Raw genomic sequence first — 16,477 nt, forward strand, 5'->3', positions numbered from 1 at the left:
CCGGGGATGAAGACCGTGGACAGAACTGGAAGATGATGCCCCACCCAACGGAGAAAGCAGCCGACCTTCTTCATGGCACTGCGGCTGCGAGTGCCATCCAGATGGTTTATGCAGGCAACCGCGATAATGTTGGATGATTGCACCCTGACAGGACGTCACTGGAAAAGAGTTTGGCAAAGCACCCTGTAGACAGCCCGGAGCTCCAGGACATTTATGGACAGTTGGCTTTCTGGAAACGTCCATCAATCCTGGAAGATTAAATGACACAATACCGCCCGCCACCCCTGAAGGCTTGCATCAGTGGTGCGTAAGGCCCAGTCCTGGATACCAAAGAGGGAGGAAGAGTCTGACTTCTTGGGAAATAATGAAAGTTGGCCTCCCAATGTTTGAACCCTGAGATTCGGTTCAGACCTGTTCCATTATGCCAGAATGACCAGTTGGAGAAGCTGGGAGTGGACCTGTCCGTACTCCACCATGTCGAAGGTGGGGACCAGAGACCCCAGGGTCTGCATACAGGTGTGTATGGACACCCGACGGTGGCCCTGGAAGACATAGATCCTGGACTGGAGAATCAATATCTTGTCCACTGGGAAGAAGACTTGCTGAGTCCTTGAGTCTAACAATGCTGCCAAGTGGAGCATCTCCTGAGAAGGAGTCAAGGTGGATTTCTGCCAACTGATTTATCCACCAGTGTGACTGCTGCAATTCCACAGTCAGGTGGATGTGATCCCTGAGAACTGTCAGAAACTAGGTCAGGAGAAGCAGGTCATTGAGGAAAGGCAAGATCCGGACGCCCCTGCGGTGAAGGTGCGCTGCCACGGCCTTCGTGAACACACAAAGGGCCGTGGACTGACCAAATGGTAAAGCTTGAAACTGATTATGTCTGATCCTTATGCAAACCTGAGGATTCGTTAGTAGCTGGCTCAGAAGGGAATATGTTAATAGGCATCCTGGATATCCAACGACTCCATAAAGTCCCCTGGCTCCAAAGCCAGAATGATGCAACGCAGGGACTCCATGCGGAATCTGGAGGAACCTGTTCAGGTGCTTTAAGTTGAGAATAGACTGAAATGAGCCGTCAGAGTTTTGGACCAGAAAAAGACTGGCGCAGAAACCCAACCCTCTCAGCGACGGAGAAATGGGAGTGATAACTTTGCAGGCCAGAAGAGAACTCCTCGAGAGCTACTGCTTTCCTAGCTCTGCGGAAAGACCAGTGGAGAAAAAAAATAAAAAAAACAGGTTGGCGGTTGCTCTGAAAAGAAAGAGCATAGTCCTGGGACACAACACCTCTGACCCAAGCACTGCTGTGGTCTGCATCCACACAGCCGAAAAGAGTGAAGGCCAGCCCCATCATGCGGCAGGTTTGTCCGCTGGATGGGGGAAAGGATGACTGGACCAAGGACTGCTTACCTCAGGACTTGGTGCTCTTGGAGAAAAATAATTGACTTCTGGAAAACAGCTGACCTCTGGCTCTGCCCTGCAGATGAAAGGACAGCGAAACAAATGTCCCAGATCTGGGCAGAGCTACTAAAGGCAAGTAAGCAGACTTAGATGCCGCCAGTGTAGACACAATTTTGTCTAATTTGGGTCCAAAAAGAATATATCCCTTGAATAAGTGAGAGCTAACCTCCACTTAGCCTGCACCGGTCCTGGAAGTACAGCATACCAGGTCAATGCGTGGAGTGGAGAGAGCAAGCTCTACTTCCATCTCCCTGTTCTAAAAATCCATTTAATATATGGCCCCCAGATAGGGGTCATATCAGATATTAAACTGATAAGAACAGATACTACACTTGATCCTAGCCAAAAGGCTGAGAAGTGATCTGGGGGAGGGTAAAAGGTAGCAATATGCTTAAAAACCTGAAAGTGTCAATTAGAGCGAGTCCACTCCACCTCTAGGAGGTCCTCTTGATGCTCTTAAGAAGGGAATTCAGTTACCCCCTTCTCTTGATGCTTAAATACAGGAGCCTTGGTTTTATGTGGCTTCTCCGAATCCTGCGAGTATGGATTTAACTACCCTGATAAGAGCCTCTACATTCTGGATAGTGGTCTAGGACTTTCAGGCGCCGCAGATTTGCGTCTGGGAGCTCTGTCCTTTTCCAGCATCTGTTGAAAAGATGCCGAAACCTGAGCAAGCCTTCGTACAGACTGAGAAAAGGACTGCATACATGGTGGCTCTGCAACCATAGTTGAGGAGCAAGGAGAATGTTAGTAAAAGGGAGTGCAACTAACCATCTTATTAATAGCAGACGGGAGCTAATTACATAATCTTTATCTGAGAACGAGATATGGAGGAGGCAGAAGCCCAAATATCTCTCACCGAACTGTGCTGAGGTGGGCAATGCATAAAATGGCCGCATAGCATCTCAGAGGAGGTGGAGAGAGGGCAGGTTTGAACTTGGGACACTCTGTCTGCAGTGAAGAAGTATGCCCAGGGTTGGGAAAGGGACTAATAGGAGGAGGCCTCCTTCCTCATTTTATGTGGACCCCAGGGTATTGGCCAGACCCGCTATTAAGCGGTGTCCCATTCCATTTACAACCCTGGTGGTCTAATGAGCGGCGCGGAGACAAACGGTGCCCTCGCAACTAGCACCAGCGGTGGTCTCCTGCACCCCGGTGACTGCCGAAGTGGTGCGGCTCCCTGCAATGCCCCCCTAGCAGGGAGCTGCTCTTACCTGTAAGCCGTCCGGCTCTCCCAAGCGTCCGGCTGTGGCATGCAACTCCATCCTGTGGAGTCCACGGCTGAAGTCACTGACCCAATCCCCAGTGCTGTGGCCCCGGTGCTGGGTTGGTGGAGCAGCTGTGATGGCGTCCTGTAGGACGCCCTGCACCTCTTGCTCAGAAAAGTAAAGGAAAATAAGAAAAAATTAAAATGAATCTAATGGAAAGCCACTAAAAAGCAGCCCCCCTGACAAGGTGCCCGCTCCTAGCTGGCACCAAACTACAACTGATGGCCTGTGGCTGGGGGCAGGGTATAGAGGAAAGGAGCCTGGGCTTGTGGTAATTTTCAATTAACTATTTGGTGCCCAGACTCTTCCCTCCAGGCTATACCCCAGTGTCATCCCTGTTTACCCTAGTGGAGGAAGAAGAAATATGGAAAACAGGGATAAAACACATCATATAGAGCAACACTGTGATGCCAACTATTATTAGTGTTTGCGCACGGCATCTATTCACATTAAGGGAGAGCTTGGGGGAAGCCCAGCACCTCCGTAGATGCTGGGCATGCCCTCCATTAGTGTCGCCACCGGCTGGTCACACCCGAATATTGATGGCGGCGGGGCCGCACCAAACCATACAGTGACATCGGTAGGGCTGCGACTCCGTCTGCCCTTCCTGCCCCAAATCCTGGTGGGAACACTATATTATTATGTTATATCACCGTGTTGAAGGCACTAATTTTGTTAAGAGGTGAAGTCTGTCCTGATGGCTAACCAGGGGAGAAATGAATTGTACATTGCATTGTCATGAAACCTGTGGTTACTCCCCTGAGTAAGGAGAAGTGGGTACCAGCAGAGCAGTAACTAGAGTTTTTGGTGCCCTGTGCCAGAAAGAACGTTGGCGCCCTCCCCATATTTTTCAAATAGGGACATAAGACGTGCACCCGAAAAAGGGCCATGACCTCATGGGGAAGGGCCAGTGAAGTGATTGGTGAGACCAGGAGATGCTGGGGATAAAAGAAGAGGAAGCTACAAGTGAAAATGATAATAAACAGCAAATTGACAGGCCCAAAGCACCCCTGCCCTGCGGTGTGGTGCCCTGTGCCATGGCACAGGTCGCACCACCCTAGTTACGGCCCTGGGTACCAGGCATGTTCAAATAAAGCTGCCCAAGATGTTCTCTCCTTCAGATACTGTTGTTTTCACACTTGTATTTGGATATGACATGCACACTGTGATTTCATGTAATTACCATGTTTAAGTCTTTGGAAGAGCTGTACCATCCCACAAACAATTTGCCAAGGTTGCTGCAGACTGCAGGGCTATGCATCCAGAGAGCAGGCCCGGCTCCACTGGAAGTGCAGCAATGCCAGCGCTGTCTACACTGTCAGCGATTAGGCCCCTTTGTTGAAATTATGGGGATATGGTACCTAGAAAAGTAGCGTAGCTGTCACTGTAAGCGACATGGAGAGAGATAGGCAGCCAGACTCCAGGAGATAAGAAGCTCCTAATCGAGGAGTCAGAGAGGAAGAACCCACCCTGTACCGGGGACCCTAGTGTGGAAATTAAAACAAGAATAAAAGGCTGTGACACCAAACGGTAAGGGATATTGAAGTGAGAAAGATCATGGAGGTTTGTGGTTGTTGATTGCAGGTATTGTAGAAGTACGTACTGACAAAAGCAGGATGACACTAAAACAACAGTTGGTATTTACAGTCAGTGAGTATTTGGTGACCAAGTAGTACATGTAGGGGTGGCTCGTAAGAGCAGGTTGCTCATGGTGGATCTTCATAATAAAAGTGTAAAGCCAACAATCCCAACAGGTTGGTGAATTAAGCCATACGGTTATATACATATGTAGCAAATACTAATCCATTCTTTCTGAGATTGTCTTTTAATGCAGTTAGTATTTCTCCTTCCACCAAATGCCAACTGAGATATCGCTTATATACTGAGGTGTCCTCATACACTGTTGCTCAAGTCGCGGCAAATAGCCTTTCTCGGCGCGCTAGGTGCCGTGCAGCTCTGCTTGCGCCAAGTTTGTGTATTTTTCGGCTGAAAGTGCATCTTTGTCACAATGTGAAGAGACTGTGACGCACCAGGAGATAACTCGGATTAATGTGATATGCGGCACATATCTGAGTGCGACGGAGTATGAATCTGTATACAAAGCGCTAACAATGCAGCAGCTGCAGCTTTTTTCCATGCCAAGTTCCGTGGTGTATCATTTACAGACTCAGTCGCACACAGTGTCACATATCAAATGAATCAGTGCGATCTCCTGCTGCGTCTTAGTTGCGAGTCAGATGCATTTTGGACGAAAAAGACTCCGAAAAGATGCCCGTGCTAGAAGAGTTGCGCGGGACCTTGCGGCTCACTCATGCCAGGCGTGTCGCGCCGCATGGTGTACTGAGGCTAGTTGTATGGGGACACATCTGTATGCCCCGCCTGCTGCCTCTCCTGCATTTTATTTATGTTTTATGGGTGTGAATGAGGCCTTATTTTCTATGGGGGAAAAATTATTTGCTGTTCTTTATTTATAAAAGATTATCTTGTGTCATCCTTAGTGGTCCATACTGTTACTACATTAACCAGTCTTACCCAGAGATAAGAGTGTGCGGTAATTCTCCAACATGACGTCCATGTACAGAAGTCTCTGCCCTACTCCGATATAGCCCCACTCCTCTTCTGAGAAATACACAGCCACATCATCAAACCCAATGGGAGCCTAAGACAAACACATGTTCATTACTAGACATGAGAGGTACAGGGTTGGCCAAGATGACTGGAGAAGGCAGCAGCCAATCCTGCTTTCTCTTCCTCAAAGAGAACTATTGGATAATGTCAGGAATCTGGATCATACTGATCTAGGCCCACATTGGCCAGTTTTAAAAGACTTGTTTTCTACAGAGGGTTTTACATCGTAAGAATATACATTTTAAAGGAGAACTTTTAGAATAATACTCACACAAGTCGGAGAAAAAAACTCCACAAAACTCCTAAACAAAGTCAATGGCCATGAGAGGGAGAGCGGCTCTCCGCCTGGCATGGGTGGGAGAATTTGAGGGAGGGGAGGGAAAAATGACTATGTATTTGTTACAACTAATATCAATGTCAGAAGTTGGGATTAACAAGTTAACATTGATATTAACTTCAATGTCAATAACTATCCATTTTAGTCCAACTTTATTAGAATGTTATACAAATGATTGCTTATAATTTTATAAGAAAATAGTGGTATCCATCCTACGTGGGATAGTTATACTGCATATTTGTAATCCATTTAGCGCCCTCCTGCACTCCCTTTACAATGCAATCAGTACTACAAGGCATCCATAAAGGGGAAGTTACTGCCATTTGCTGCTTTCCCCATATGATCCACTCCGCTGTAATGTGATGTTATATAGAATTAAAGAATCAACCTCACTGTATACCCATATGCAAGACATTATCCCTGGGCTTCTTACACCCAGGCGCATTAACAGTGAAACTATTGTATGCTGATTGGATATCAACAAAAGTCTTTGGCCTTGATTCAGAGCCGGACGCAAGTGGCTGCTCGTTCGCTCCGAGCGATGTTTGCCCAACTGCGCATGCGTACGGATCGTTATACGCATGCGCGAACCACTCAGTGCGGCCGAAATTCATGTGCTCGCAAAATAGCGAATGCCTGATAATTTGAGTGACAGAAAGAGGCGTATGTGGGTGGTAACAGGGGAAGGTGCTTGAAAACGGGGAGTGGAGATCCGATCGCAGGCGTGCTTAAAGGTCAAAACGGGCATTTTATGGGTGTGCATATTTAAAACAGCAGCGTCATTGACCACGTCACTGGGTTCTTTTATAGCCAGAACTGCTCGCAAAATTGTGGTAGCAAAAACCAACCACAAGAATAGCGAGCAGTTCATACCCTGGTCGATGTACTCGATTAATCTAATAAATAGCGGACATGACGTAGGATGCGAGCGGCCAGGGGGCGTATTTTTCCAAAAAAGTTTTGTTCGCTCGTTCAGACCTAGAGGCGTGAACAGACCGCAAACAGCGAACGGTTCATTTGAATAGCCACCCCTTGTTTTAGAACGAACGACCGCAAATAGCGAGTGGCTCTGAATGAGGGCCTTTATCCTTATGCAACACAAAACAGAAGGGCGCTGTGGTTATGAAAGTGGTATCCAATGCAGCTCTCTAAAGGGTAGGCTGTACCCTTGAAAGGAAAAACAAGGAAAAGTGTGGGAGAGCGCAATGGGGTGACCAATAATGTTTAATATAAATTAATAAACAATCTGTTGACAATAAATCTATAAATATATCTATACATATAATAACAAATAAAACCATAGATCATGAAAGTACCAAGATGTATTGAATCAGGACTGTATCTGTGAATACAATGCAGATGGATGAAAAATGTATATCAAAAGTACCACATGTATTGGATAAAAATCCAAAAAGGAGAAAAAGGTCTAGATAGGCACTGTGGTGCACAAATTAAAATAAGATTGGAAAAATGGAAATAATAGTCTCAAACGTACTCCAATAACCGTATAATAATCATCCATGCACTGTTATGCAATGTTGAAAGTATAATGAAGAAGTCCCGAATATTTGATGCAGATAACGTATTAGTTAATCCAACATAATTGATGGTTCAACAGCATTTACATAAGCCTCATTAATAGGCTGAAACCACCAGTAAGCTGTGTAAAATGCGGGCTGACCTGTATGGTATGACTCCTGTATGTCCGGCTGAAAACGATGGAGCAGTGTCCGGAATGCCACTCTGATAGTCAAAGTCGCCGTGCAAAGAGATTGTGTAGTCTCCTGATGGGGAGTAAAGCCTCCGATTGCTGGGGAATGTCAGTACGGAGGATCAGCCGCTCCGGTGGTGAATGTCGCCGTGTGTCGGAGTAGTGTAATCTCCTGCTGATGGAGAATCTCCACTAGCTGGGCCACGGGGAAAATTTAAACTGTTTAGACGGCTAGTTTGGAAGCCGCTGATGGGAAGCCGCTCTGCTGATGCCAGGCTCAGTCTGTAAACCATTGGCGCCTGTGGTTTAAACCACCGTGGATCGTAATACAAGTTCCATATATAAATATAGATGAATGAAGAAATAAGGACACCTTCATATCCCAAAGGCAATTTTATAGGGTGAAGGCATTGTTAGCAAGGGTGTTAAGTGGTGCTATAAATAGTCTTTTCAGGGACATAATGAGTGTACATACTACCTGTTTATTCACGTATTGTTGTTGTCCTTTTGTGTATGATCACACGGAGCGGTATTGAGGAGCAGAGTGGCTGGGGAATGCTTCGGGGAAGGGGTGACATGGACCCGCGAGAAGTCAGCATGTGCAATAGGCCCACGAGCAACAAAATATCTTGAGGACTGCGACGGGCCAAGGGAATTTAACATTGGACAGCATATTACAGCATGGGAAAATCGTACTGCACGGCAAACGCAATGGCGGCAAATCGGTCAGAGCTAGAAGGCGCTTTGATACTTGCTAATCTTCATTGTAAATCTATCTAAAAATTTTAATTTTGTGGCTTAGTATTCAATGAATCTGAGATAAATGTCTGTGTGTTCTACGGTAGCTACTTGTCTTTTTCCTAACAATAACATTTTGAAGTTATGGCACTTTACCTCTTGTAACAAAGGGTCTATCTGCATCTTCAGCTTGGACCTTAAAATCTAGCAATGTGTTAACCTGGGATCTAAAGAAAAAAAGAAAAAAAACATAATATTATGTGTCACAACATTAAAGTCCAGTCGTCTGTATATGTACATACATGTCTGAGGCATCAGGGTTAGCACTGGTATCTCACAGCACTGGGGTCATGAGCTTAATTTGCGACCAGAGCCCTAGGCTGGTACTGTTTCCTCCCACACCCCAAAAAAACACACTGGTAGATTAATTGGCTGCTGACTAATATTGTACCCAAATATATGTGTGTGAATTTGTGTGTAAGGGAATTTAGACTATAAACCCCAATAGGGCAGTAACTGCATGAATGAAAAATATTCTCTGTACAGTGCTGTATTATCACAGTCCAGAGGTTTGTGTTCTACTCTACTCTATGATCTAATCTGTTGCACAGAAAACAGTGTTGTAACCCATAGCAGCCAGATTCTAAAGCTGGGTACACACTAAACGATGTGTGTACCCAGCGATGTCGTCGACTATCCCAGTGCCGGCATATCGGGCGGTCCTTACACACTGGGCGATCCGGTGCCCGACCGCCCGATATGCCGGCCCCCTCGCATAGCGCTGCATTGGATCATTAGCCGCATCGCCTGATCTTACAAGCAGCATATAAATTCAGGCGTTTACAGTTACAATGGCAGGAGCCGCATCACGTAACCTAAAGAGCCGCGGGTTGGCCACCACTGCACTACATGATGCAGGGCATACATACGAGGTGTCAGAAGTGGCTAAATCGTTAAAGATATCGTGTAATGTGTACCCAGCTTAGCACTCATTTTCTTTTAGTGTTCCGAAAATGAAAGAAAACAACTGATTGGTTGCGTGATCCCAAACACAAACTGTGTTAGCTAAAAACTCCAATTGTGACCGATTGCAATGTGACAACTGTCTTAAGAACCGGTCTGCAACAGAAGCATATACACATGGTTTACACTAGTCACATGATCCAGACATTTATATCCCACTGGCACACATGTTAAACCATTACATTCATTATTATACATTAAATAAACTCAGTATACTCAACTCCCCTTCTCCTGAAAAAGAAGAAGAAATCACAAATCAGCTGAGTATTCACAAATAGCCAAACAGTTTGGTAACTATCTTGGCCTCCAGGTATTTACACCTGGCCCTGACCACCCGCAAATAACACGCCCTTCTCAGGTATAAACATGTCTTTTCCCGACATGCACGGTCTCCCATCTATCCAGTATTAGACAGGCGTAAGTGGCCAAATCATGCAAAGGCACATATGTGTGTGCAAATTATAAGATCATTCTAGCACCCTGCACCTGTTAAAACCTGTGCAGTTCCTCTTTCCTGCCTGGGGTGTCGCTCTCTGCTCTGATGCTTTTAGCACACACTAGGGCCTGATTCAGAGCCACTCGTAAGCGGCAGCTCGTTCGCTCTGAGCGATGTTTGCCCAACTGCGCATGCGTACGGATCGTTATACGCATGCGCGAACCAGTCAGTGCGGCCGAAATTCATGTGCTCGCAAAATAGCGAATGCCTACTAATTTGAGTGACAGAAAGAGGCGTATGTGGGTGGTAACAGGGGAAGGTGTTTGAAAACGGGGAGTGGAGATCCGATCGCAGGCGTGCTTAAAGGTCAAAACGGGCGTTTTATGGGTGTGCATATTTAAAACAGCAGCGTCATTGACCACGTCACTGGGTTATTTTATAGCCAGAACTGCTCGCAAAATTGTGGTAGCAAAAACCAACCACAAGAATAGCGAGCAGTTCATACCCTGTTCGATGTACTCGATTAATCTAATAAATAGCGGACATGACGTAGGATGCGAGCGGCTAGGGGGCGTAGTTTCCTAAAAAACGACCGCAAGTTTTGTACGCTCGTTCAGACCTAGAGGCGTGAACAGACCGCAAACAGCGAACGGTTCATTTGAATAGCCACCCCTATTTTCTGGACGAGCGAGCGCTAATTGCGTCCGGCTCTGAATCAGGCCCACTAGTCTGTATATCAGAAGTTTGTTGCATCAGCAGAGTATGGGTCTCATTCAGACCCACTCACAAGCGCCTGAGTGCTCGCAAGTGGGTCGATGTTTGTCTGTGCGCACCCGCAGCGGCCGCACTGCACCTGCGCAAGCCCCGGAGCTCCGCGGCTCACTACAAAAGGGGCGGCTGTCGATGTTGATTGACAGCTCGACCCATTTTGTAGGTGTGGTGGGGGGTTGGCTTTGGAAACGCAGGCGTTCCCAAGCTAACGCCTGCCGTTTGTGGGCGGCCCCACTGAAATCACCAGTGATGTCAGTGGGAGAGCTACCGGCTCTATTAGAGCCGAAAGCTCTCTGGAGCTTGCGGCAGACGAGACCCTACCATCGCGACCATCATCCTGCCCGCTCGTTAAGGCTGTGGGAGGTAACCCACAGCCTAGCAAGCGGCCAGGAGGCCGGATCATTTTTTAGATGCGGCCGCCCTCATTCACAGTGAGCGCCCGCATTTTGCGAGCGGCTCTGAATGAGGTCCTATGTTACAACAAGCATCAGAGCATCACCTCAGGCAAGATAGAGTAACTGCACGGGTTATTACAGGTGCAGGGTGCTAGAAGATAGACAGATATACACTAGCTGATGTGCCCAATTTCACCCAGGTAGACCTTAGATATTTACGGTTTCCATCTCACCACTCCACTAACACATTAATCCTTCACCTCTATAGCAATGCATTATCTCTCTCACTGCTATAGTAAGACATTACCCTTCCTCACCTGTGTACTAACCGTGGGACTGATTCAGAGCCGCTCGCACGATGTGTATGCAAATTGCGAAGGCAGTGCTATCGCATAGTGTATGCAGACACCCACCAGCCTGTTTTAAGATGCCCACTTGTGCACGTCATGTCCAGGAAGTGTATGCAACCATCAGTACATGGGATGCTATCGCAGCGCTTGAGGCTGACTATACCCTACCATAAGCACTGTGAGCACTTCAGTATAAAAACAAGCCAGGTGACGTGTCCTAAAATGCTGTCTTTTTATTATGCACACCTCTAAAACGCCGTTGAGATACTCAGGCACGCCTACGTTTGCACCAGTTTTTGATGGCCAGCCCGTTACCACCTACCAACGGCTTCCCCTGTCACTCACTCTGCTGGGCTGCCTATGCGCAGCGAGTGAGTGCATTGTGAACTTTCGCTAAGGTATGCACATGTGCACTGCAAACCATCAATAGAAGCGAGAGTATGCATCTTAGCAAGCGGGTCTGAATCAGGCCCACATTCCACTCCCTCATCTCTGTAGTAACACATATCCCTCCCTCACCTGAGTAAAAACACAATCCCTCCTTCACACCTGTAGTAACACATTACCCCTGCCCACCCCTGTAGTAACACATTCCCCTAACTTGCCCGTGTTGTAACACTTTCCCTTCCCTCACCCCATAGTAACACATTTGACATTCTGCTCCCTTACCTGTGTAGTAACACATTCCCCGCCCATACTTGTGTAACACATTCCCCTCTGTCATCTCTGTTGTAACACATTCCCCTCTCACTACTGCTGTAACACATTTTCCTCCCTCACCTGTGTAGTAACAATTTTCCTTTCTCACCTCTGTAGTAACACATTCCTTCCTTCACACCTGTGGGCTAAGAGCTATTGAAAAATCCATGAAAAATTAGAGTTATAGTAAAACTTACCCTTGTTAACTCTCTTCCTTCAAAGTCCATAGGGTCCACAGGGACACCATGGATGTATAAGGACCGGACACCAAGCAGTTAAGCTTTCAACTGCCAGGATGCAATGGTCCTTCCCCCCTACACCCAGCCCCTGAGCCAAATCAGTTAGTTAACAAGCCCAAGGCAGGAGGAGGAAAGGAGAGAAGGAAGACTGGTACACAGCAGAATCACACTCTCACATCAAAGAGACGGAAAGCTGGTGACCAGGAAACCCAATCCAGAAAAGCCAGGGAAGTCTGGGCGGGCGCCCTGTGGACCCTATGGACTTCGAAGAAAGAGTTAACATAGGTAAGTTTTACCATAACTCTCATTTTCTTCTTCAGTGTCCATAGGGATCCACAGGGATACCATGGGGATGTCCCATAGCAGTATTCAAGGGTGGGGATGCTCCTGAGCTGAGAGGAGAATCTGGCATCCAAATGATGCATCCTGAGAGGCAAAGGTATCGAAGGCAAAAAACCTAAGAAAGGTGTGGAGCGAAGACCACGCGGCCGCCTTACAAAGCTGTTCAGCTGAGGCGCCACGGTGATCTGCCCACGAGGGACCCATAGAGCGAGTGGAATGAGTAGTGACAGTAGTACAGGAAGGGATGCCTGCATGTAGACCTGTGAGACAGTTATGCAAAGCCATCTGGCCAATGTTTGTTTACTGGCAGTCCATCCCTTCTTGTGAAATCCATAGAGCACAAATAGGGAGTCTGTTTTCCTCAGAGAACTGATATGGTCCATGTAGATCCTGAGAGCAAGGACCAAATCCAAGGAGGCCTCACCTGCCGAGAGGTCTGGTAAATGGAAGGCCGGGACAACAATTTCCTCATTAATATGGAAAAGAGTAACCACTTTGGGAAGGAAACCAAGTTGAGTTCAGAGAACAGACCTGTCCTGATAATTAGAAATGGGGAGCAACATGAGAGCGCCCCTAAATCAGGTACCCTTTGGGCGGACGCCACAGCCAGAAGAAAAAGTCTTCGCTGTGAGCCACTTGAGATCCACAGATTCCAAAGGTTCAAATGGAGTGCCCTGTAGGGCCTGAATAACCACTGACAAATCCCACTGAGCCACAGGGGGGACAAAGGGAGATTGTATGCGGAGGACACCTTGAAGGAAGCTGTGGACATCCGGCAGTGAAGCAATTCTATGCTGGAACCAAATGGACAGAGCAGAGACATGTACCTTCAGCGAGGTAAGGCGGAGTCCAAGGTCCAATCCAGCTTGGAGGAAGGCCACGACTCTACAAACCTGAAACTCATGAGGGTCATAGTTTCTGACATCACACCATTGGAAGTATGTATTCCACATTATATGGTAAATCCGGGCAGAGGCCGGCTTACGCGCTCTGAGCATAGTCTGGACCACAGAGTGAGAAAACCCTTTAGACCTCAGGAGGGATGTCTCAAGAGCCACGCCATCAAAGACAGACGACCCAGGTCCGTGTGAAGACAGAGACCCTGAGACAACAGGTTTGGCCGTTGAGGTTGCAGGAATGGGGTGTCTACAGAGAGGCTCCGAAGGTCTGAGTACCAATGTCATGTGGGCCAGGCTGGGGCAACCAGCAGGACAGTGAATCCGTCTTGTTTGAACTTCCGAAGGAGGACTCAAGGAAGAAGGGAGACTGGAGGAAATAGATACACCAGATGAAAGGTCTACTTCACTAACAAGGCATCTACAAAGGCTGCCTCGGTGTCCCTTGTACTGGACCCGTACATTGGCAGTTTGTGCTTGTGTATGGAGCCCACCTGTCCACTAGGAGTTGAAAGATTTCTGGGTAGAGAGACTATTCCCCGGTATGCACGTCGTGAGAGCTGAGGAAGTCCACTTCCCAGTTTAGAACTCACAGAATGAACACTGTGGACATGGCCCGAAGGTGACCTTCGGCCGTTGTGAGAACTTTTGCCATTGCTGACTGACTTCGAGTGTATCCCCGGTGATTGATGTAGGCCACTGCTGTGGCGTTGTCCGACTGCACTTGCACAGTCTTGCCCTGAAGAATGTCCTTTGCCAGAGTGAGGGCTCTGTAGATGGCTCGCAGTTCCAATACATTGATTGGCAAGGTCGACTCGGCCGATGTCCAACATCCCTGGAAGGAGCATTGACCGGTCACTGCGCCACAGCCCTGGAGACTGGCGTCCATTGTAAGGAGAACCCATACCGAAATCCAAAAGGGGTGACCTTTAGTTAAATGTGACATCTGTAGCCACCAGGATAGGGACAGACAAACCTCTGGAGAGTGAACCATCGTCTGTGTTTTGATCCGATGGGGCAACCCATTCCACCTGGATAGGATTAGCTGTTGCAGGGGTCTGGAGTGGAACTGAGTGTAAGTCGAAGGTGGATATCATGGAACCTAGAACTTGCATTGCTGAGTGGACCGACACTTGGAAACTGCGTAGGAATCTGCACACACGTATTTGCAGTGTGGAGATCTTGTCTGCTGTCAGGAAGATTCCCTGACCCCAAGAATCTAAAAGAGCTCCCAGATGGACCATCCTCTGGGTAGGGTTTAGGGAGGACTTCTTCCAGTTGATTAACCAGCCGTGCCTTTGCAAGAAGGCATAGGTTACATGAAGATGGCGTTAAAGAACCTCTGGGGAGCTTGCTAAGAGCAAGAGGTCAACACTTATCATGTATGTACTCCCAAAAGAGCCTAAGAGAAGAGTCCATGGGAACAACAACAAAGAAAAACCCTGCGTGGGGGCTTCAAAGTATGATATGATAGGTCAAAATAAAACTTAACCTTTATTTATTTCAATAAACATAAGGGTGTGAGGTTATGATTTTGTTGTGGACCCGGGGTGGTGATAGGAGCAGACACAGAAGCAGATTTAAATGAAAAAGTGGAGTTTTTAACTGTGGCTTAGAAGACATGGGAATGGCAAATGAAAAAGTCCAGGTATAGCACTAAAGTGCACTTGATAACTGTAGTGGGGGTAAATGGGAGAATGTCCAGATAGTGACAGGCAGGAACAGTCCAGTATACAGGTATGGTGAGCTGTAAAAGAATGCAGGCAGAGGTAATGAAGTCCAGCTGGGAGCGAGTGGAGACAAGGTGCAGGGAAACAGTAGGTTCAGGTACTCAGGCAGGTGAAAAGGTAAATGGAGGGTGCAGGTTGGAGCAGGCAAGGTTCAGGCTAGTAGCACTTCCAAGGAGGCAAGTAAGGCACAGGTACTCTCTCTCAGCCGCAGCTGAGAAACACGTTGTACTGGCAAAGGAAGGAAGGCTCTGGACCTTCCTAAATACTCAGTGCCGCGCTGTGACTGGCTGGAAAGAACACATGACCCACCAGGATTGGACAGCTTGAATCACTTGACCGCAAGAAAGATGGCGGTGCCCATGCCAACGGAACAGAAGCAGCAGCAGACCTCACCAGGCCTAGTGACAATGTGCCCGCACAGAACCACGCGCAGCCAATGCCCCTCGCCAAACACCAGTACCGCTGCCAGTGACCCCTCCGCCACAATGACCTCACAGGTAATACCCAGCGACCACCATTCTGAGAAACCCTGGCCGTGACAAAGGGGCCATATATCTCTGGCCTGTAGAATATATACCGCTTTATTTAAAAGAACATTAAATTAGCCACTAGTAGCAGATATCTACAGTAATGGAGGGTACACACGGTCAGATTTTCTGGAAGATATTAACAATTGTAAAAATCATTACATCGTTGATATCGTTGACATGTTTGACATGCATCGACGAACGATGCGCGTGCCCGCATGTCAGATAACGATATCTGAAATCGACTGTGGCCCTGATTCAGAGCCGGACGCTCTGACAGAGCGCTCGCTCTGAATCAGGGCATCTTTTTTTTTTTTTTTATGGAGCGGCCTCCTGGCTGTTTGCATTGTTGTGGGTTACCACCGACAGCTAATGCGAGCGGCCAGGATGATGGTCGCGATGGTCAAGACCATTGCGACCATCGAGCTTGCGACAAGACCCTTGTAGTAGGGTCTCATGGCCGCAAGCCCCAGAGAGCTTTTGGCTCAAACAGAGCCGAAAGCTCTCACGCTGACATCACTTGTGATGCCTGTGGGGCCGCCCCCAGATGGTAGGCGTTCTCATGGGAACGCCTCCGTCTGGGCAGCCACCCCCCCCGGTCCGCCCACCAAAGGGGGTGTGCTGTCACTCAACATCGGCAACACACCCCCTTTGGTGCGAGACCCGGAGCGACGGGTTGCTCGTCGCTATCCGGGTCTCGCGCATGCGCACGAAGGAGCCGGCTCCGTTGTGCGCATGCGCACTGGCCCACCATCAACCTGGTTGCGAGCGCACAACGCTCGCGACCGGGTTTGAATCAGGTCCTGTGTTTGCAGACAGATTTGGACGATTTCATTCATTTAAATACTGTCAGAAAGCGTTCTTCATTCATGAAATCGTTAGTAAAATCGTTCCATCTAGCAAGTCTGACCGTGTGTATATACCAT

The 16,477-nt window shown here is 47.9% G+C and overlaps 1 protein-coding gene and 1 non-coding gene across 2 annotated transcripts in view; both read right to left on the minus strand.

Annotated features, from left to right (window-relative positions):
* Positions 1 to 16,477, minus strand: part of LOC148478925 (uncharacterized) — a 51,870-nt gene that overhangs the window by 19,024 nt on the left and 16,369 nt on the right. Inside the window, exons 2-3 of the mRNA XM_088455189.1 lie at positions 8,300 to 8,370; positions 5,262 to 5,388 (exon numbers count right to left, since the gene is read on the minus strand). Of these exons, the coding sequence (XP_088311315.1) occupies positions 5,262 to 5,388; positions 8,300 to 8,326 (154 nt within the window). The 5' untranslated portion in view covers positions 8,327 to 8,370. The remainder of the gene's footprint in view (positions 1 to 5,261; positions 5,389 to 8,299; positions 8,371 to 16,477) is intronic.
* LOC148478926 (U2 spliceosomal RNA) lies at positions 1,634 to 1,823 on the minus strand. Its single transcript, XR_015872017.1, has one exon. It is a non-coding gene; the product is annotated as a U2 spliceosomal RNA (small nuclear RNA).

The sequence above is a fragment of the Taudactylus pleione genome, unplaced genomic scaffold, assembly GCF_031769625.1.
Source record: "Taudactylus pleione unplaced genomic scaffold, aTauple2 ptg000644l, whole genome shotgun sequence".
NCBI classification, from domain to species: domain Eukaryota; kingdom Metazoa; phylum Chordata; class Amphibia; order Anura; family Myobatrachidae; genus Taudactylus; species Taudactylus pleione.